This window comes from Pipistrellus kuhlii, unplaced genomic scaffold (assembly GCF_014108245.1).
Source record: "Pipistrellus kuhlii isolate mPipKuh1 unplaced genomic scaffold, mPipKuh1.p scaffold_m20_p_3, whole genome shotgun sequence".
NCBI classification, from domain to species: Eukaryota; Metazoa; Chordata; class Mammalia; order Chiroptera; family Vespertilionidae; genus Pipistrellus; species Pipistrellus kuhlii.
In genome coordinates, this window is record NW_023425529.1 from 17323067 (window position 1) to 17345904 (window position 22838).

At 39.2% G+C, this 22838-nt stretch overlaps 1 protein-coding gene and 1 pseudogene across 3 annotated transcripts in view; both read right to left on the reverse strand.

Annotated features, from left to right (window-relative positions):
* Window positions 1-8908: 8908 nt before the first annotated feature.
* LOC118729851 (alpha-2-macroglobulin) overlaps window positions 8909-22838 on the reverse strand; it is a 118256-nt gene continuing 104326 nt past the window's right edge. For all 3 annotated transcript variants that reach the window (XM_045587735.1, XM_036457387.2, XM_045587736.1), the window contains 14 exons: window positions 22074-22157; window positions 21467-21643; window positions 21060-21147; window positions 20098-20254; window positions 19750-19824; window positions 19120-19300; window positions 16782-17005; window positions 14989-15207; window positions 14699-14826; window positions 12486-12576; window positions 11509-11577; window positions 9937-10039; window positions 9412-9453; window positions 8909-9074 (listed from right to left, as the gene is read on the reverse strand). In XM_045587735.1, coding sequence (XP_045443691.1) covers window positions 9058-9074; window positions 9412-9453; window positions 9937-10039; window positions 11509-11577; window positions 12486-12576; window positions 14699-14826; window positions 14989-15207; window positions 16782-17005; window positions 19120-19300; window positions 19750-19824; window positions 20098-20254; window positions 21060-21147; window positions 21467-21643; window positions 22074-22157 — 1655 coding nt within the window. In that variant the 3' untranslated portion in view covers window positions 8909-9057. The remainder of the gene's footprint in view (window positions 9075-9411; window positions 9454-9936; window positions 10040-11508; window positions 11578-12485; window positions 12577-14698; window positions 14827-14988; window positions 15208-16781; window positions 17006-19119; window positions 19301-19749; window positions 19825-20097; window positions 20255-21059; window positions 21148-21466; window positions 21644-22073; window positions 22158-22838) is intronic.
* Window positions 12887-14449, reverse strand: LOC118729849 (annotated as a pseudogene).

The window sequence follows — 22838 nt, forward strand, 5'->3', positions numbered from 1 at the left end:
GCCCACTCATTGCTTGTACTTGGCTCCAGCCTGATTTCTTTTTAAAAATCTTTATTGTTGAAAATATCCTATAGATCCTCCTTTCCTGCCAATAACCTCTTCCAGCCAGATACTATCCCGAATTCTCCCCTTTACCCCTTCTCTAGTTCCCCCAGGCCTTCACCTCCCCATTGTCTGTGTTCGAGGGTTATGTTTATATGCACACAAGTTCATTGGTTGATCTTGTCCCACCCACTCTCCCCTGCCTTCCCTCTTAGGTTCAACAGTCTGTTCATGCTTCTATGTCTTTGGGTCTATTTTTAAAAAAACATTTTTTTGATTTTTTTTACAGAGAGGAAGGGAGAGGGATAGAAAGTCAGAAACATCTATGAGAGAGAAACATCGATCAGCTGCCTCTTCAACACCCCCTACTGGGCATGTGCCCGCAACCAAGGTACATGCCCTTGACCGGAATCAAACCTGGGACCCTTGAGTCCACAGGCCGATGCTCTATCCACTGAGCCAAACGGGTTTTGGCTTGGGTCTATTTTTTTTTTTTTGAGAGAAACAGATGCGGCTTGTTTATTAGATGTGGGAAGGCAGCCTTCTCTCACACACTGCTGCTTCTCAGTCTGTATCAAGAGCAAGACAACCGTTGTATTCCTGAGAAGCAAAAAGGTTACAATTTTGCAAACAAACATAACAGGTGATTTTAACAAAAAATAAAAAATAAAAACATTTCTTCTTTTACAAATAACGAAACTTCAAGTATTATTCCAGATGACAGCAAACCCAACAACGTGCCAGTTACAGGTCAGCCCTGGTGGCACCAATGACCTCCCTGGAGCAGTCTCTTTCCACCTAGAGCACGAGGGCCCTTTTTTCCCCCGCTGGTCCTTGCCCTGCCCTCTAGCGTTGGGTTTGCTGTCATTGGGTCTATTTTTGATCATTGGTTCATTAGATTTCACATATGAGTGAGATCTCGTGATATGTGGATGAAAGGAGCCACATACTAACCTGACAAGCTCAGAGGAGGCCTGTGTGGCAGTTTTGCAAACTCAGAGACCTAAAATAACCACAAAAGATGGTCTGGAAATTAAATATTTAGCTACAAACAAGTTATAGTGGGTAGTTATGTCCTAGGGCAGCGTTTTTCAACCGCTGTTCCGCGGCACATGTTGCCTGGTGTGCCGTAGGTGCAGACAAGACAAGAATTTTATAATTTTTCACTATTTTGTTTACTTAATATTTCATAATAAAGTAATTATAAAATACTTTCTTTGTGTTTATTTGATTCCTATTCAAGAGAATTACTTTATATAAAGTCAATATAGGCACAGAGTTAAATTTTTTAACATTTTCTAATGGTGGTGTGCCTCGTGATTTTTTTCATGAAACAAGTGTGCCTTTGCCCAAAAAAGGTTGAAAAACACTGTCCTAGGCTGATATTTTTCCTGACAAAGATCAACTTAGATCTTTACTGAGCCCATTTGCCTTTTTTGCCTCCAAGATAACATATCTGTGAGATGTCTGGGTAATTGGTAACTTCCCTTTCTTTCTGGAGCCCCTGGGGCACAACCGAATGTGCTGGGTGCCAGGACAAATGCCTCAAATTCCTTCGTTATCATGTTAATTGTTCCTGTACCCACCTGAGTACGTGTCCATCATTTTACTTTTTATCCAATCCCAGGGGTTTCCCATCGCTTTGCTTTCTCCGGCCTCCTTAATCCATCACTCACCTATGTCCCTCCTTTGATTGCAAAGTATAAATAGAAATGTGACCCTCCATTCTTCGGAGCATTATCTCAATTCATTGAGGTTCTGCTTCCCGGTATATGTCCACAGTTTGGCTTAAATAAACTCATTAAAATTCTTTACAGGTTTCAATGTTTTGTTTTGTTTTTTTCTTTGACAGATACTAATCTTTCTCTGACTGACTTATTTAACTTGGCATAATACTCTCCAGGTCCATTCATGCTACTGCAGATGGTAAGAGTTCTATTTTTTTTTTATTGCCTCGTAGTATTCCATTGTGTAAATATACCACAGTTTTTTTATGTGCTCATTTGATGGGCACTTAGGCTGTTCCCAAATCTTAGCTATTGTAAATTACGCTCTGAACATTGGGGTGCATATATTCCTTCTGATCAGTGTTTCAGGTTTCTTAGGATATACTGGGTCAAATGGAAGTTCCATATTTAATTTTTTGAGGAAACTCCAGACTGTTTTCCAAAATGGCTGCACCAGTCTGCATTCCCAATAGCAGTGCACCAGGGTTTCCTTTTCTCCACATCCTCACCTGCACTTTTCATTTTGTCAATTTGTGATGATAGCCATTCTGACAGGTGTGAGGTGATACCTCATTGCCATTTTAATTTTCATTTCTCAGATGATTAGTGACTTTGAGCATTTTTTCGTATTGTCCTTGGCCATCTGCATGTCCGCTTTGGAGAAGTGTCTAGGATATGTTTGAAAACATAGGGAAGAAAAATGTAGACTGTTCTTGTCTGGTGAACCCCATTTTATCTGTGAAATAAAAGACAAGGCCACATGCTAAGAATGGAGGAGGAAGTGATAGGATTGGGATGTATGGAAGTCAGAAGTTTGGAATTTTCACAAAGGGAAAAGAGAGGCATGTGGTGAGAGACAGTTTGCTGGTCAGCACTGAGCTCAGATGAGGCAAGAGGCCTTACATCTTTAGTGACTTCAGTTGCCACTATTGCATGACTGTTGGCAGCAGCCTATGCCAGACTAGTTGTAATAAGTTGTAGGGGGCCCTGAAGTGAAGAACATGCTAGATAGGAAAAGATTTGGGAGGACTAGTAGAGAAGGTGAAATAAGTACTACAGTGAACATTTTTGTTCATTATGGCCTATTTCTCTCTGATAGATTCCTAAAATGCATGCCAAATTAAAAATGTTACCAGATGCTACCAGATTCCTTTATGAAAAGACAGAAGCAATGGATGAGAATACTGATCCTCCCTGCCCTTCTCAGTTCCACATGTTCTCAGTTTTAAATTTTGGCTTATTATTATTATTGCATAGGGGAGAGAGGGCATACTTTGCCCCAACTGTGTTTTGCTAACTGCTAGTTTGTCTGAGCATCTTCTCAAGTTATTTGTATTTTCCTCTGAATTACCTGTTGTTGAAAGTGATTTCTTTCTTTTTATTATTTGTTTTTAGACATCATGGAGACTTCTTTCTTTCATTCATGCATTTTAAGTTTTAATAAAGGCAGTCTCTCGCACTCCCCTGCCCCCATTGTGAATTCTGGTATTCCCCCTAGAATCTCCTACCTAGGATCAGATGTACATCTTCCAAAATTTCTTTCTAGTAAGTTTATATTATCATTTTGTTTCACATTTGAATCACAAAGTCATTTCTGCTGTTTTGAGTGTAGGTCTATCTTAGAATTGAGAAGGATTCTGAGTTCTGGACCCGAGCCCTGGATCATTGTGAGGGAGGGAGCAGGTATGAGGATAATAATGACAAGAAGGAGCAGAGTCTGGGACAGATGGCACAGGCCTCAAAGGAGACATTTTATGTGTGTGTGTGTGTGTGTGTGTGTGTGTGTGTGTGTGGTAAAATATACATGACATAAAATTTATCAATCTAACCATTTTTACGTGTATAATTCAGTAGCATTAATTATATTCATAATGTTTTGCGGCCATCACTAGTCAAGGAGCCACTTTTGTTGTTGTTAACACTCACCCGAGGATATTTTTTCCATTGATTTTTTTTAGAGAAAGTGGGAAGGAGGGGCAGAGACAGAGAGAAACATAGATGTGAAAGAGACACATTGATTGGTTGCCTCCCAGATGCACCCAACTGGGGCTGGAGCCTGCAATGGAGGTGATGAGAAGTCTCATATTGTACAGGGAGTCCTCAGACACACCCTGTAGTCCTTCCCAAACTGATCTAGGGACAGTTACCAACAGCACATATAAGGACAAGATAAAGACTGATTACAGAGGCAAATTCCTTTAAAAAAAAAATTAAATGCAGTTGTTTTTTGTTGTTTGCTTTTTAAAATATATTTTTATTTATTTCAGAGAGGAAGGTAGAGGGAGGGAGAGATGAGACATTAATGATGAGAGAGAATTATTGATTGGCCTCCCACATGCAGCACACTGGAGAACGAGCCTGCAACCCAGGTACGTGCCCTGCCCAGGAATCCAACAGTGACCTCCTCATTCATAGGGCGATGCTCAACCACTGAGCCATGCCTGCTGGGCTAGAGGCAAATTCTTTGAAGGAATTTGTGGCAGAAGAGCTGGCTGGGGTGTTCCCCGCCCCACCTCACCCCTCAAGCCAAGTGAGAGGGGAAGCTAGAGGACATCTGGGAGAGTTTGGACACTGCTTACTGTACACAGAGTCTTACTTCCTGTTGAGGGGAGAAAAGGTCATCCTGGGGACGAGGTCCCACCCTACAATTGTCCTTTGTTAGGCACCGGGGCTTTCTGCCCTGCTGACCTTCTGTATTTGGCCCATCATCCTTGCTTTGCTCATGTCTGTCTAACTGCCTACCCCATATCGATCTGTGTCTGGGATCTCCTAAAACCCACCGAAGTGTCCCATGAGAAATTATTAGTATTTGTGTATTGTGTCAGTCAGGATTCAATAAGAGAAGCAGATGTAGTAGGAAATACATGTTAAGAAATTGATTGAAAGGAGTTTGCCTCACTATTGTCTCTAGGACTGTTTGTCAAGCTGACATTCTGCAGGTCTTCATGCTAAATTAAAAAAAATATATATTACCAGAGGTTGTCAATGGAGGGTTTCAGATGACAATCAGAATTCCAATTCTAATTCAAAATGGTCATTCAGTGATTTAATGATTGAAACATTGAGAGATTAAAATCATTCAATGGGAAAACAACCAAGTTCATGCAGGAAGGGAATGATGACTATATTATGAGTTTGCCCATTTGACAGCAACTGTGTAAAACACTGCGGCAGACTATATTTCCAAAGATGGTTGCTTAAAAAAAAAAAAAAAAAAAAAAAAAAAAATATATATATATATATATATATATATATTTATATATATTTATATATATATTTTATTGATTTTTTTAAAGAGAGAAAGGGAGAGGGATAGAGAGCTAGAAACCTTGATGAGAGAGAAACTCGACCAGCTGCCTCCTGCACACCCCCTACCAGGGATGGGCCCGCAACCAACGTACATGCCCTTGACCGGAATTGAACCTGGGACCTTTCAGTCTGTAGGCCGCTCTATCCACTGAGCCATACCGGTTTTGGCAAGATGGTTGCTTTTTATTAAGGTATAATTGATGTATTAAAACTGTATATATTTATTATTATTAATTTAAAAATACGTTTTTAGCCGAAACCGGTTTGGCTCAGTGGTAGAGCGTAGGTCTGCAGACTGAAAGGTCCCAGGTTTGATTCCGGTCAGGGGCATGTATGTTGGTTGCGGGCACATCCTGGTAGGAGGTGTGCAAGAGACAGCTGGTCGATGTTTCTCTCTCATTGACGTTTCTAGCTCTCTATCTCTCTCCCTTCCTCTCTGTAAAAAAAAAAAAAATATATATATTAAAAAATACGTTTTTATTGATTTTAGTGAAAGAAGAAGGGAAAGAGATAGAGAGAAACATCATTGATTGGCTGCCTCCTACACATCCCCCTACTGGGATGCAGCCTACAACCTGGGCATGTACCCTGACCAGTACCTCTTGGTTCATGGGTTAATGTCAACCCTGAGCCACACCAGCCTGGCCAAACTGTACCTATTTAAATTTTACAACTTGATGCACTTTTACACTGTGTCCTTGACATTCCCCCTTCAAATCTGGACTGAATATTTGTTTCACTTATCCTTTCTTTGCCTCACTATCATTTATTGAGTTTGCATGTGGGGCAGATATCCTGCCTTTTAAGTTCAAGTGTCGTTAGGTTGAGAGGATCTGTATTTGAGAAATATACCTAAGGAACTTCACCCCAAAACTCCCATTTACATGTGATTTAGGTAGAATGATCCTAGACTTACCCATTATATGATAAGACTTTTTGGGAGGGGCCAAGTGTATTTTATTTTTGAGAGGGCAGGGCGGGGCGAGGATGAGCTCCCGACTCCGCCCTGCAGGGCGGAGTTATCCCTAGCCCTCACCCAACCAATCAGGGTTAGCCGAGGCAGTGACATCAGCACCGACCTGAGTAAAACCCCTGGACTGGGCGAAATTCACTCTCTTCCACCAGGCTGCCGGCGTGGGTGGGAAGAGCCCATGCTAGCATGGAAAAGGCTCTTTTGTTTATTGCATCGGACTCGGCTCCCTGGTGGTCCTTGGGGATCACGAAATCTGGGTGTAACAATTTTTTTTTTTAAATCAATCTTTATTGTTCATATTGTTACAAAGGTTCCTCATTTCTTGCCCCCTCCACCAGGTTCCCATCCCACCCTCCGCCCCTCCCCATCCCCTATTGTCCTCATTCATAGGTGCAGTTTATGTTCAGTCTCTTCCTCCCTCCCTTTCCCCGATAGTAAATCCCTTTTCAGATGGTAAATCTGTTACTTAGCATTTTCTCATATCAATAATACCTCCACATGCCCAATGATACACTTCACACAAAAAACATTTCCAAATAGGTCAACCAGCCTCATCCAGGCCCCACCCAAGGCACTCACAGATCAACACCCCAGCGCTATACTAACTCAACACATCCAGATCTAAGCCTTCATCACTTGATTCAGCAGACCCTCAAGTTCCCGCAAAAGCCTCCAGCCATGTCTGAGAGGCAGCCGTGGGGCAGGGGCAGGCGAGGAGCGAGCTGTTCCAGGCCTGGCTGCTCCGGGCCTGGCCTCTTTTGCTCTGGTTCGTTCCACAACCAGCTGCTCCGGGTCTGGCCTCTGCTGCTCCCAACCTAGTTGCTCTGGACTTGGCTGTTGCTGCTCCAGACCTGGCCACACCCGACCCGGCTGCTCTGGGCCTGGTTGCTTCAGGCCCGACCGCTCTGGGCCTGGCCGCTCCCAGCCTGGCAGCCGCTGCTCCGGGCCTGGCCGCACCAGACCCGGCTGCTCCGGGCCTGGCCGCTCCCAGCCTGGCAGCCGCTGCTCTGGGCCTGGCCACACCAGACCCGGCTGCTCCGGGCCTGGGGCGTAATAATTTTGTATGTGGGAGAGATATGCTTTTGTAGTCAAATGATAGGTTTAGTGAATTGTGTTTCCAAAGGTGGCCACAGCACCTCCAACTACATGCTTTTTTGTAATGTGATCTTGCTTCTCCTCCCTCAAGATATGGAGCTTGTTTTACGTTCTCTTGACCCTGGCATGCTCCTGACCAGTTAAATGTGATAGAAGTGATACTACATAAATTCTTGGAGTAGGTCATTAGTAACCTTGTAGCTTCTGCCTTAGTTTCTTGGAACCTTTCTCTTGAGAGCTCTGAAATGGTAAATAACAAGTCCAGCTACCATGTTGTAGATATCGCAAGGAAAAGCCCTGAGGCTTCATGGAGAGAATGTTTACTCAGCTCTGAAACATGTTTTTTTCCTGCCCTCTTGTCTGAAGTGGGTTGGAGAGGCAGCATGGTTTGAGGTTATGACTGTGGACTTGGGAGCAAGGCTTCTTGGTATTAAATTCTAGTTTTGCCATTTATTAGCTGAATCACTTTGTGCAAGTTTTATATCTATGTGTCTCTGTTTTCTCACTTGTTATAATAGTACTTTATTCATAGGGTTGATATATTAATACCTGTTGGGTTCTTAGAACAGAATCAGGTACAAAAATGACAGCTTTTATCTTTTACTTTTTCTTAGCCTGGAGACAGAGCTAAGGATGCTTGAATTTCAAAGTCCTTGAGTTTTTAGCTTATACCATCCAGGATACTGTTAAACTAAATCAAATGGAGATAAGAACTCCTAGGACTTCCCCAGAGATCTTCCCTCTATAAAATCCTAAAGCTTCAGCACCTCCATCCATATATTAGATGACTTCAATAGTTACTCTCTCTGAATACCTCCTTGTGTTTATATCTAGTCTTTGATCCTGGCTCAGAGTTCCAGAAAAAGGTGATCAACTCTAATATTTGAGTGCTAATATATTCTTTCTTCTAAGGAAACTCTCTTTTACATTTATCACCCCTTCAAAGTTTTCAATCTATCATCCTTTATTGATCCTGAAATCCAAGGTTAACTGACCGTTTATACTAGTCAATGGAAGCTTTGGCTCTGAGAACACATAACCCTCAATTCAGGTCCTGTCCTAGTTAATTATGCTGTCTCCTATTCAACTTTGTATTTCATTACTTCCCTTTAATGTGGAAAGTCTTTACTAGTTAAGTTAGTATTTTCTTATCTTATAAAATTCACTCTTTGGCTTTTTGTAGGGTATTCCATGACCAAACAAATTTTACACTATTTTAGTACATAATTTAATATTTTCTTCTTTTCCCTGCAACACCTACATGAAACCTACTCAGACCAACATCGCTATAACATTTTTCATTTTCTGAAGTCTCTCAGCCCTTGATTGCTATAAATTTTTATTTCATGAATTTTATTTTACATATGTTGGAAGCCGCCCATTGTCTTCACTAGCAGAGAGGTGTGGACAAGGAACCCGGAAGGCTGGTCAACCTTGAAGCTCTGAAAGGTCAGAGCCTACCACTCACCGTCTAGTTGAGACAATGGTAACTAAAGCAACCTCCACCTTTTAGTCTTATGTAAATCCTTGCTGATTGGCTATTGCTGGAATTGCCTGCCTAGAGCTATGGGTGGATCCCTTAGTCTTCATAAAAGGGATCAGCTAGGATAGAGCAAAGCGAAGTCCTTCCCCTAGAGTTGGGCTCCCTCATGGCCCCAATATTTCCAAATTAATATTTTCTAGTCTCTTTCATTTGTGTGTGGCCTCCTCCAGAGCCCGAACCCTGAACCACGCGGGATGTAAAAGGAGTTCACTACATATATGAAAATGTAATAAATGTTTATTGAATGACTGCAGATACCATGAAAAGGATTGATAGAAGCTTCAGAGTTACAAAAACTATTTTCTTCCATGGAGACCTGAGTTTGTGGAACAGGGACTCCAGCAAAGCCATTTTCATTGACGTAGTCTTCACTCATTTCCATGATCTGTGTGTGATAGTGGAAAGAATAAAAAATTAAGGTAAACTTAGATTTTCTGATCAAGGATGATTCCTCTTCTTAGATCTTGGTAATATAGTGTCTAAGGAAACCAATTCATATAGTGGGCAACAAGATCCATTACTTGTAATGATCAAATCAGCAGTCCTCTGAACTATCTGAGGTTTAACCAGCAGTGGTTAAATAAATGCAGTTTTCCATAATAGGATACACTATGAGCAATCTGATGTCTATGAAGAATGCTGAGCCAAAATTTTATGGAGGAAATTTGTGGAACAAGACAAAGGGGTTCTGACTGCATTTGGAAGGAGTGTGAATTACTTACCTTTGCTGCAAGGAGCATTGTACTCAGCAATTGCAAACTCATCTGCATAAAAACAAAATCATTAGGCGAAGTGAGAGAGATAGCAAATATTTAAGGGATATAGGTTAGTGAAAGAGTATTGTGGGAAAAATTGCATTTTGTCAGAAACATCAGCAACATTCATTTGATGCATTGCTTGCTACCTTATGTTGTTAACTTTTCAAGTACAGTATGTTATGTTTTCCTTTACCCCGTACTACTGAAGGACAGTTCAATGTTGAACTTATTTAAGTCTAATATTGTTTTACAGTTGATTTAGCTGAAGAAGAGGGAACTAAATTTACAGGTGTTTCATATTAATTGATATATTTACACTATAGGCAGTTTCTATAATGTATGTATAGAAGGCAAAGAGAGGAGAATCAAATTTGATAGACAAAACGAAGTGATAAGAACTGTTAATGTAATAAATTTCCCCTACATGTTTCTGAATTCTAAATTTCTGTGATCTGGAATTTAATTTGTGTGTAAAAGTTGCTCACTCACCTGTCTCATAGTAATCGTAGACTTTCACTACGGCTGGTTTGAGATCTCTTACTGGGATATCTTGTAGAACCGTAAAGGACAAGCTCATTGTCTGATTTGTCACCTAGAAAGCAAAAGGGAATTAAATAAGCTTTCTTCGCTTTTCTTTGAATGACTTTAAATATTCATTTGTTCTGGGGAAAAACTCTTCTTTAATTTTTATTATTTTTTATTTTTGCTTAATCATCACCTGAAGATATTTTCCCATTGATTTTTAGAGAGATTGGAAAGGAGGGGGAGAGACACACAGAGAGAAACATTGATATGCACACTGAATAGGGCTGGGCATCGAGCCTGCAACTAAGGTATGTGCCCTTGACCACAATCAATCCTGGGACACTTCAGTCCACAGACCAATGATCTATTCACTGAGCAAAACTGGCTAGGACAAAACCCCATTAAAAAAAAAAAAAATCAACTAACAGAGTTCTTAAATTGTGCAGAGAGCTCCCCAACTGTTTCTTAAACAAATAAAAACAATTATATATTTCCATCAATGTTTTCTTCTTAGAGGTGAATGATATATGATTTTTATTGATTGGATAGCTATGTTTATTTTTCAATATCCAGAAATTTGGCACCATTTAATTTCTCTATCTTGCAGAAATACTTGTGTTGACTCAAAAAGGAATATAAAAGGTCAATAATTGTAACCTTATTTAAGTTTCATAAAATTTGTAAATTATGAAATAAGTAAACTATGTACAACACAAATAAAAAATTAGAATGGTTTATTGATGGGCTGATTTATTTACTTTATGGCCCAAGTCCTTACTGACATCGACAGTATTTTCCCCTTTTATATTGTTGATGTATTATAATAATAATAATTGATAAACTCAATGGTTACAATATTACTCAGAAAACTTGAGGATATAATAAACATATTTTGTAGAGAATTTTTTGCTTATAAAGTCCTAGAAATTTGAACATCCCAATATTATAATAAGCCATTTCTTTCCATAGCCCCAGATGAAATATAAATAAAGAAGGAGAAGAGAACATGTACTGGAATTAATGTTAGAATTCTCAAATATTTAGGATAGAAGTGATGTCTCAAAAATGCCTTCATTCATTTCTTAGATACCTCCCTTATTAGGATTATTATTTCTACTAAAGGCCCAGTGCACGAATTCATGCACCAGTGGGGTTCCTCTGCCTGTTCTGCAGGATTGGGCCAAAACCAGCTTTCTGACATCTCCTGAGGGGCCTCAGATCGCAAGATAGTGCAGGCCAGGCCGAGGGATCCCACTGGTGCACAGTCAGGGCTGGGGAGGGATGCAGAAGGTTGGCCAGCTGGGAAGGGACCGTGGGAGGGCTCTAGGTCATGTCTGGCCTGTCTCACTCAGTCCCAATTGGCCAGATCCCAACAGCAAGTTAGTGGTCAGTGCATGTCAGAGCAGTTGAGCAGCCTTAGCAAATCATTAGCATATTACACTTTGATTGAACAAAAACTACCTGAGGACTGGACACTTAGCATATTAGGCTTTTGTTATATAGGATTTTTTGCAACTAGAGTGGCAGGACTCTCACCTTATCCAGGTAAATCAAAACATGGTTGTTGCTGACTTCTGTTCGGCTCACATCATTAGATCTTTCAAGCTGAAGAAAATTAAGACATTACAAATGTAAATAAACAGAAGAAAGCCCCTGGGAAACCCAGAGAAAAGAGGAATTTTTATTACCAAACTAAATTAAGCCTGAGGAGGATAACATCTTTTCTAATATATTTTTGTAAGTAAAAACAATAATGTTGTACAATGAAAAATAAAAGTTAATTGGGATGTAGGATTTAATATTGCCTATGTATAAAATTGATTTATCTGAAGAAAAGGAACTAAACATTCTAAACTTGGGAATTGCATATATTTCAAGGTTTAATTCATATTCTGTTCCTTAATACAGGAGGTGATTTTGTTTTTGTTACTTCTTCTGCTTGCTTTAGCTTATAGCAATCTCATTTTGTCTAACCTTCTGTAATAGTTATAGTTTATGTCAATCTGTCATTTTCATATGTTTTTCACTGGTCTATATGTAGATACTTTACAAGATTCTGAGCTACATGAAAGTAAGAACTTGCTGACATTTCTGTTTTCTAGTAGGTGTGGCTCCCAGCAGTGTGCTATGCACATAGGGGCACCAATACAAACATGCTACATTATATTTCTTTCTTTTTAAAAAAATATATTTTATTGATTTTTTACAGAGAGGAAGAGAGAGGGACAGAGAGTTAGAAATATCAATGAGAGATAATCATCGATCAGCTGCCTTTTTCACACCCCCTACTGGGGATGTGCCCGCAACCAAGGTACATGCCCTTGACCAGAATCGAACCTGGGACCTTCCAGTCCTTAGGCTGACGCTCTATCCACTGAGCCAAACCGGTTTCGGCAAACATGCTACATTATATTTCTAAGTTTGGAGAAAGTATCAGTCTTTCATAGAGGTTGATTTAATAGGGTTACAATATATTGTCGTAGTCTAGAAAAACATAAAATAGAGACTCCTACCATTTTCACGGTTGGTTTCAGGGGAATGAAGCCAGATACCATCTTCACATCAACAATCGCCATGTTGGAGACAGGGCGGTTCCCAGTGTAACTGAAGATCCAGGGAAGGAAGGAATTGGGTTTTCTTTGTTATTAAATAGTCTTTTTTTCTATTTCCATAGTAAGCACTCAACAGCCCTAAGAGGTTTATGGGAGTCTTCCTAATTGTCCTACTCAAGTGGGTCAGAAAACTGGCTCTGCATTAGATTTCCAGGGAGCCTATTAAAGCCACAGAGATCAGGCCTACTCTAGACCTGATGAATCAGAATTTCCCATGTGTGGACTCTGAGGATGTGTGTTTTAAGAAAGCTCTACAAGTGATACATAGATGGTTGAGACCTCTAATAGGTGTCAGTTATTTGTTATAAATACTTTATCTTAAGTTTTTTCCTGAATAGTATTTCCAACCAGATTTTAATAGTCTTGGGTACAGGCACCTTTTCTTTGTGCCCATTGAGGCATTTCATTTGCACATATGTATTATATTCCCAGGAAAAGAATCCCAGGATTTCCCCTCCTTTGTGTTTTCATCTTGCTTCTTCATGGTCCACGATGCCTGCTGAGGTTGTCAATACAATAAAACCAATTGATGGGATGGAAGGAGGTTTTTCTGCCATTTTTCTAGATCTTTGAGTTGCAGATCAAATCTGGGGCCGATTACTCCACACTTGTTTAACCTGCCTGTGAGGTTCAAATAATTCTCCCAGCTCTAAGTCATCAGTAATTTTAAATTTGCCAATGTAACCATGCTGCATCACCACAGTTAGGAACTGGATCACGACTTTGGAGCATGGTCTACTAAGAACCTAGCATTTGCCTCTCTTTTCAGCATTGTTGATATTCTTGAGAGCATCAGCCAGGACATTCATGTGCATCCTTATGATGGCACAGAAGGATGGCAGAAAGAGCGACAGACACATTTTTTATAAACCCTGTAGCTATTTGAATACTGTTGTGTGTGTATCTCTATATCTCTATATATGTATATTTATATATATATGTATTTTCCCCAAAACTGTTTTTTTTTTTTTTTTTTTTTTTTTTGTATATAATCTGAGATTTAATAATTGCCAGTAGAAATTTTAACTAGAGGGCATGATTTCCTTCTATTCATGCTTTTCAAGAATTCCTCATCTCACTTTTCCTCCCTGGCTACTTGAAGATTATTGCCATCCTGAATAACACAGTAACTATCCAGACCAGGAAGTTCATGACCAGCAGACTACTTCTGTGGAAACAAATAGTCATTGACATTCTTTACCCTGGGAAGACAGCAGTACCTCAGACAGAAATTCAGGAAAATCTAGCCAAACTATACAAGACCACATCATCTTTGTGTTTGGATTCAGAACCCATTTTGATGGTGGCAAGACAACTGGCTTTGGCAGGATTTGTGATTCTTGGATTATACAAAGAAAAATGAACCCAAATATAGACTTGCAAGACACAGCCTGTATGAGAAGACTGTAAAGGCCAATGTTGGTGCTGGCAAAAGTGAGCTGGCGATGGGACAGCAGAAGGAGTAAAGATTCTCCAGTGACTATCTGTGGTGACTATGCAAATTTTAATGAAGGGGTTAATAAACTAAAAACATAAAACATAAAAAAAAATCCATCTCTTTTCTGGATATTTAAAGAATAATATAGGATTTTACTATTGTAGAATAAAATTAGGATGAATCATTACATATAATGAAATGAGAAATTCAGGTCAGAGGCAAGGGATAATGATCTACCTTTACTTATTATTGAGGGAAATTAATAACCTTTAAATAATGAGGTGTGACAATAATGGATTCTGGAAGCAGAGGAAGTACATTGTAAACCTCATCACTGAGAAATTCTGTATCAACGTAAGAACATATTACTCTTTCAGTAACTGTAGTATAGGGGTGTCGAACTCAATCAGAGAAGGGGCCAAAATCTAAAATCCAGCCTAAATCGCGGGCCGAATGGTTTACTGAACAGTCATAAACTGTCATTGTGATGGAAATGCAGCGGAGTGCAGTGATGACAGCGTGGTGCAGGCCACATTGCAAGGCCTCCGAGCCTTGTGTTTGACACATGTGCTGTAGTACAAACATTCACCATCCCAGTGCTCAACTTAGTGAGGAGTTCCAGTAGGAAGATTGGTTATTATGCAAAGAATCAAGTGATTCAGTCAGAAAGTCTTACCTGACATTCAGTGAGACCTGGAAGGTGGTGTGGGCTTTGGATCCATCACAAGTTTGGGGCAGAGTCTGTACCCCCAAAGCAAATGGGAACTCTTCTTTTTTGGGGAGAACATTATATTTCAAGGATGTCTGTGGAACATCAAAGACAAATATTAGTGTTTTCCCCTTCCCCATTATTTCTCCCAACTTTCCCAACACTTTTTGATTTGTTCCATCATTTCCTGAATTAGGACTTTTCAGGGAGAATGGTTACTATGGGCCCTCTGTCCTCATCTGCTCCAAGAGTCTCACCTGGAGGTAGACACACCCTTTTCCTGTTGCTGTCACGCTGTATTCTCCAGGCACCTTTGGCAAGGAAACCTGCTGCAGGAGCAAGCGGTTGTCGTTGTCCACTTGGAAATCTGTGGAAAATGTCCCTGGAGATTGAATGTTCACCTGTACAGGCTTCCCAGTCCGGGTGAAAGTAGCTGCTCCATATTTGGACAAAGCATGGAGAGCCACCACTGTGTCCTGAGAGAGACAAGGGAGAGAACCTCTTAGGTATGATAACCCTTTGAGGACTCAGAGGCCCAAGTTAACTACCACAGAGGGACTTTTGATTTCCTATTTCCCTCACTACTTGAACACTGGAGTTCTAATTTCATTTCTGGTTAGAATCCTTAAATACATTACAGTCCCATAATATTCACATAGCTTCCTTGGACTATATGCCCTAAATTTTATTTATTTCTAATAAAATTGATCCTTTTCTTTCTATAAATATATGTGGGATATAAAATGTAGAAAATATACACACAAATTGGAATAATTTATTGGCATTAGTTATTTGCCTAAAATATCTTTTTTGGTGAATAATGTTTTTTATTCATCAAATCGTGTTTTTTTTTTTTTTTGGGGGGGTGGGGTCAGAGATATTATAAAGCTTAGTCATAGCTATGCATTTTTCTTTTGTATTTTTTTTTTTTTTTATTGTTTATTACCTATGTTTCCTTTTCCCCCATAGATCCCTCCCTGGTCATGCTCACCCCCTAGTACCTCCCCACGCAGCATCTGTGTCCATTGGTTATGCTTATAAGCAAGCATACAAGTCCTTACCCACCCATCTCTTACCCACCTCCACACCCTCTCCTGCCTTCCCTCTGAGATTTGACTGTCTGTTCAATGCTTCTCTGTTTTTGGATCTTTCTTTTTTCAACCGGTCATATGATGATGCACTCACTAACCACCAGGGGGCAGATGCTGAATGCAGTAGCTGGTGGTCAGTGCACTCCCACAACCAACCTCCCTCTCCCTCCTGCTGCCTGACCAGTCTCGATTGGCCTCAGTTGTCGAATTCGTGCATGGGGTCTCTAGTATTATATATTTATAAGAAATAAATGCTAACCATTCTATAACAACATTATTTGTTTTTTTTCTCTCTCATTCATATGGAACAATACAACATTAAGTACAATGGAGAAAGCATGGAATGGCATTTTGTAATGGGTGTATAGGCTAACAGCTAAATTCTCTGAAGATAAAACTTTCTGCTGTGTATGTATTGGTAAATTTTTTTAGATTTAAAGTTGTATTGTTAGGCGCAGGAGGTTGGATGAATAAAGATAGTTCTTTATGCTTCTCATGAATAAATGGGTAGAGGAAGCATAAAATGTGTCAGCTTTAAAAGAAACCAGTTAAAGGAGACCTGAGAATGAAGAGATGTTCAAGGAGAGATCATTGGGTTTTGGGTAGTATTTCTGGGAACTTTGAAAGGGATTCTTAGAACTTCCAAAAGATTGATAGATTTTAAAATTCATTCTGCTATGGTATTGACAGTGGTGCCCCATTATTGCCTTAGGGGAGGTAGAGTAGTTATTGGAAAGAAGAGACTGTGATAATAACATACGAATGGGTGCCAGAATTCTATACATTTTCTTTTTATCTCTCTTTGACTTCCATTTCCCTTTATTTCTCAGAATTCTAATAATGTTTTCCTCATTTCAAAGTTTTCTCATCTTTATGTTGTATTCTTGTATTATGTTTATATCTTGTTCAAAACTTTTGGTACCTGAGTATGAAGTCAAAGGTTCTGGGAAACTACAAACCTGGGTGGAGGAGAAGCCCCCTTGAGAATTCTGTTGCTTTGTGATCCACTTCACAATGTGTGATGCGGAAGTCAGCTCCTCTGAGGTTGGGGCAGGCTGGGCCAGGAGGTGAGCCAGGAGCACATAGGATGTCATCTCCACCTCAGCAGAGGGAGCCTGGGGTTGATAAAAATGTTCCATTTGTGCCTTGGGTTTCTGAGGTCGTGTCCAGTGAACAGAATTATCTGGAGGTGAGAAAAATCAATGTATGAGTGATTATATATTCACATTTAAGGTTAAAGTACCTAAGCCAGAGCTGAAATGAAGATTGCATTTCTACAATATTATCTTGGACTTTATCTGGATGATTTTCCGTCTATGTAAATCTGAGCATAGTTTGCTTTAGCAAGGTTGAGGAAAATGTTGCTGGAATGAGAAGCCCATATTCATCTAAGTTTTCAAATGGTTGCTATAGTTGGGTTGGTGGGAGAGCAAAATAGCAGAGCATGTTCTCTCACTGGTGGTCATATTTTTCTGTTTCAGACCTTATCTGGGTTTTGTTAAATTTTCTATCAAGCCTGCCCTTAGAGGTTTCTTGTGCGGATCACAAATTACTTGAGATAATAGAATTCATACTCATTAGATTGGAAAAAACAAATACAGTAATCCTTAAAATACCAAAGATTGGCGAGGATGGGAAACAATGGGAACTGATTTACACTGCTGTGGGAAGTGAACGGCTCTTCGGAGAGCAATTTGGCAATATCCAGCAAAGGAGAAGATGTGCTTAGTCTATTATTCAGCAATTACACTTCCCAAAGAATAACTTAGAGAAATTCACACACACATGCATAAGGAGACATGTATGTATTCACTGCAGTATGGCTCATTATAGCAACAAATAAGAAAGAAGAAAAGATCTATGAGGAGAGGCCCTCAATATAGACTATGACCTTTTATGTATTGTAATATATTATACAGCACTGAATATTAATGAACTAGAGCAGAGCTAGCATGGCTCAGTGGTTGAGCATTGACCTGTGAACCAGGAAATCACAGTTTGATTCTTCATCAAGGCATATGCCAAGGCTGTGGGCTCAGTCTTCAGTAGGGGGTGTGCAGGAGGCAGCCGATCAATGATTATCTCTCATCATTGATGTTTCTCTCTCTCTCTCTCTCTCTCTCTCTCTCTCTCTCTCTCTCTCTCTCTCTCTCTTGTTTCTTCCTCTCTGAAATCAATAAAAAAATTTAAAAAAAATTAAAGAACTAGAGTTACAGGTACCCATATAGGGGACTTCTATTAGCATAATGTTTAACTTAAGAAAAACAAAAGGCAAACAAAATAACAGATAAGAAAACAAGATGCAGAAATAATCAAACGTATGATACTGCTTATCTAAAGATGAAAAATGTAAAAATTTTTAATATTAGGGATACAATTGCAATAAAAATATTAAGAAATCCACAGAAATTGTAATGAGAAATTCAGAATAATGATGCCCTTTGGGAGTGGGAATGATACACAGGGAATTTTTCCTACAATGGTAATATTTTATTTCTTAATCTTGAAGTATAAAGGTTTTTGCTAATTACTCTTTATGACTTATTGTATGTCTGAAATATTTCCCAATACAATTTTAAGAATAAACAATTAATGGCACTGTCAAGGGAGAAAGTTAGAACATGTTTTATTGGATATCTTATTATCATTTGCATTTTATTTTCTATTTCTTTGACACCCTCCCCTCCCCATATAGACCACTCTTTACAAAAAAGTATTATGTGACCATAAAAAGATTTGTCAACATTATCAGTCTTGTGAAATGAGCATAGAATACCAGAAGTTGTTCACATTGCTACTTCCTTTGTTCCTTTCTTATATTTCAGATGATATGATGTACCAGGTAAGGGTTGGATATATATATATATTAAGAGCTGATATCTTAATCATAATGGCTCATACTTTTATAGCTCTATGTGTCATACAATACATTCTACCAAGTGCTTTACATGGATTAAATCATTTAATTCTGACAACAGCTTTATGAGGTAAATACTATTGTTGACACCATTTTACTGATGAGGGAACTGAAATATAGACAAGTTAAGTGACTTGCTCCAGGTTACATGAGTAATACATTTTGGAGCTGGTCTCCAGGGGCTAAGCGTCTCACTATTACAGTATCCTGCCTCTTTTTTTTTGGTATGTGAATTGATTAAGAAACCCTAGATTTTATAATGATATAGACAAAAACAAAAAAGTGATCACAGGAGGTAGGTGGAGGAGATTTTTGCAATTTAGTAGTTTATTTGATAAAGAGAACGTGGGATGAGAGAAAGATTTCAGGTATGCTCTCACCTTCCTTCACTGCTTCCTCATTAAGTGACTGGAGTACTTCATTCCTCTTTTCCTGGTTGCCTGCCAGGGCAAAAGCATAGGCCAACAGTGCCTTGGTGTAGACATGGCTTCCATGGTTTCCTTCCTTTGCTGACTTCCAGGCTGATTCCAGGCAGAACATGGCATTACGGACGACAGGGTGCTGTGAAGGGACAACAAGAAGGGAACTGAGTTGTGTGAACAGGGAGACTAGCATTCCCATGCAAATTGGGAACGGAAGTAAAAAATGATTTCAAATGCATTTGTCTATCCTCATTCTTATGGACAGAGAGAACAGTATTTTTTTTTTTTTTTTAACCTGTTGTTCTCTCATTTATAAGGCAGGAACATAGGCCTTATCTTTCAAATTCATTGTGTGTGTGTGTGTGTGTGTTGGGGAGGGAATGGTTAGAGAATAACCCAGGAGCATCACTGGGAAAATGTAAATCTCTTAATGGAGTGACCAAATTCTCTATTGAGCTGGGGAGCATTGGAATTGCATAGAAGGAAAGCTGACACTTGGCTTTTAGTAGGGTGATATTTCGCACAGCAAGTTAGTAGTGTCATGGCATCCAGAATCAAGCTTCAGCAGGGGAAGGAGGTGGTACCTACAGTGGTGGGAAGAGGAATCTCCAGAAGGGCAATGGTGATATAGGCAGAGAGGGTCTCTTCATCTTCTACTCCACCCTGCAAACATGAGAGATATGTGAGTCATGTAACTTCTGACAAGACTCTTAGTCAGCTTTCTGTTTTTTACTGTCATGGAATTTATCCTTTCCCATATTCATCCCAAGGGAGCAAAATATCACAATCAACCTAAATGTTATCCCTTCTTTCTTGCTACTATTCAGGTTTTATTTTCTTCTGATACTTTCCCTAAGGAATTCCTAGGCTATTACACCTCTTCTTTTCCTTGATTCGCCTCAGAATGGACAAATCAAAGGTGTGAGAACACTTCACCTTAATGGCATTGTTGAGCAGTGACCCAGAACTTCTGAAACAGCCATTGTCCTTCTGTTTTTGGGAGAGCCAGGTGAGGGCTTGGTTAATGTGTGCTTCATCAATGAAGATGTAACTTCGAGCCTGAGCAAAAGTCTTCAGTACAAAGGCGGTGAGCCTGACAGGAGGAAGTAATGATGATATTTATGTTGTTATGTAAATGGCTTTACAACCACTTTGCAGCATTAGGCTTCATAGAACACTTTTTACATTGATCTAAGTCATCTAATAGGAATTCTTGTGTATGAAGAGCTTCCATCTCCTTTGGACCACTAACTGGAATTAATTTGCAAGGTCTTATACTTCCTTGCTGACACACATCCTCTTTGCTACAGAGAGTCTAAGTACTTGTAATGTTACTTAAAAAAACAAAAAACAAAACGTATTTGAGTAAGGCTTTAAATCTTTTCTTTAGAAATTTCCTTTGATAGATGGCAGATCTCATATACAAGTCTTACACGCAATAACAACCTCTAATAATCTTTGCCTTACAGATTTAAAACTGTTTCATATCATAGGTCCTTCTCATTTCTTTCCTTCTATTGGTGAATTTATTCTCAGTCAAGTTGAGTATGATCTAAACATAATATAATCTGAAGTGAACGTGAAGTTATATATGCTCATTGGCCATATCATTAAAATGCTCCTGATTATGGGAATAGTGTTTAGAAAAAAACAACAAACTATTTCAGAAAGAAGACCTTGATGTATTATTAACAGGATAAATTTTGGGGTCAAGTGTAGCATACATGTATTTGAATCTCAGCTTTTCTGTTTGTTACCTTGCTAATCTTGCTGTATTTATCTAGAAGAATCAAGTATAGGCTTAATAATACATATTTGATAACATTACTGCAGATATAATTATGATAATGTATGTAAATTAGCTGGTACAAAAATAACTCAAAAAAACTTTTTCTTACCAGGTATTGCCTATGCTTCTGCCATATGTCTCCCCAAACGTACTATAGGAACCATCAGAGTGCTTGTAGTTCAGCTGTCTCTGGTAACCTGGAGTGGAAGTTTATGAAACAGTATGAAAGATTGTACATGCTGTAGCCAGAGAATTATCAAAATGCTTTGGCCTTGTGATATTTTAAAAAATTTGCTGTCATATGTTAGAAGGTTCTCAGTCCAAACATTTTATTGGAGTTTGGACCCTGGATAATTACCATGAAACTAACTTTCATAGTATTCTTATCATAAGAACTATCATAGTATAATAAGCTAATGTATCATAGTATTGATAAGTAACTCAAGCCTATTGGGAAATCCAATCTATTGCTGAAGTAATACTGTGAAGTTTTCACTCACTCATTCAGTCACTCACCAGTATTGAGGAAGCCGATGGCCTTGGACTTGACCTCTGGAGTCAGTTGCTGTGTTTCATTTAGATAATTCAGAACATAGATATTAGGAGTGAAGAGGACCATATTCTGTTCTCCACAGCCATAGGGCATTTTTAGGAGATTCTGCGTGTTTCTCATGGCAGAGGCTAATATGTCTCCTGAGGAATGGGAGAGATGGGAAGTCATAAAGTTTATCAATGATAACTTATCAGAATCGTAAGTAAATAAATTATTAGCTGGGGTAAAGAAATGAGGATTTTTAGGAAAGATAAATCTTCCAGGGATAGAAGTGTGATTGGAATCAATAAACAAGCCTAAAAAACGAGAGAATAAAGGAGTTTAAATTACAATTGTTATTTTGAGAAAGTATTTATGGGGGAAAAATGTAGTAAAAACTGTCAATATCTATAATAATAAAAGTCTAATATGCTAATTAGAACAGGTGTCCTTCCAGACGAGGGAAGCCTGGGTCCTGGATGCCAGAGGGAAGCAGGTGCTGGCAGCCGGAGGAAGGAATGCCTACTCTTGCATGAATTTCATGCATCAAGCCTCTAGTACTAGAGTAATCTTCTTGGGCTGGAGACTTACCCAAAACTGAAAAGGAGGCTCGGGCAGAGTCTTCTACCACATTTGGTGGCAGCTTCAAAGATATTTGATCAGGCACCTCAGCTCCTAGTGGAAAAACACACACACACACACACACACAAAGAAAACACAAGTCAGCCATAAAGAAAACCATTTCTGCTATCTATCTTCCTGAACAGCTCTAAGACCAAGAAGTCAGAACTATGTCTTACCTAAACTTATGAAAAGCTGTCTCTCTTTTAATATTCCAGTTTTTTATATCTTAAATCAGATTTCACAGATAAGAAAATAGTATTTTCATGGAAACCCTAAACATAGGGGTGGGGCAAAGATGAACAAAATTTGACTCATTGAAAGTAAACAATTGCTGCCGATAAGCATACATTTTCTGCCATTCTAATGTTGGTGAATTACATGAAGATGAAAAAAAGTGAAGTGTATTTATCTTTTTTTTTTTTTAATTTCACATAGTTTTAAAAAAATATATATTTTATTGATTTTTATACAGAGAGAAAGGGAGAGAGATAGAGAGTTAGAAACATCGATGAGAGAGAGTCATCGATCAGCTGCCTCTTGCACACCCCCCCACTGGGGATATGCCCGCAACCAAGGTACATGCCCTTGACCGGAATCGAACCCAGGACCCTTCAGTCCCCAAGCCGACGCTCTATCCACTGAGCCAAACCCATCCCGGCAAAGTGTATTTATCTTAATGCTACATTTCTTCCTTATAAAATTAATAAACTTTTTGTCAAAGGGTACAAGGTT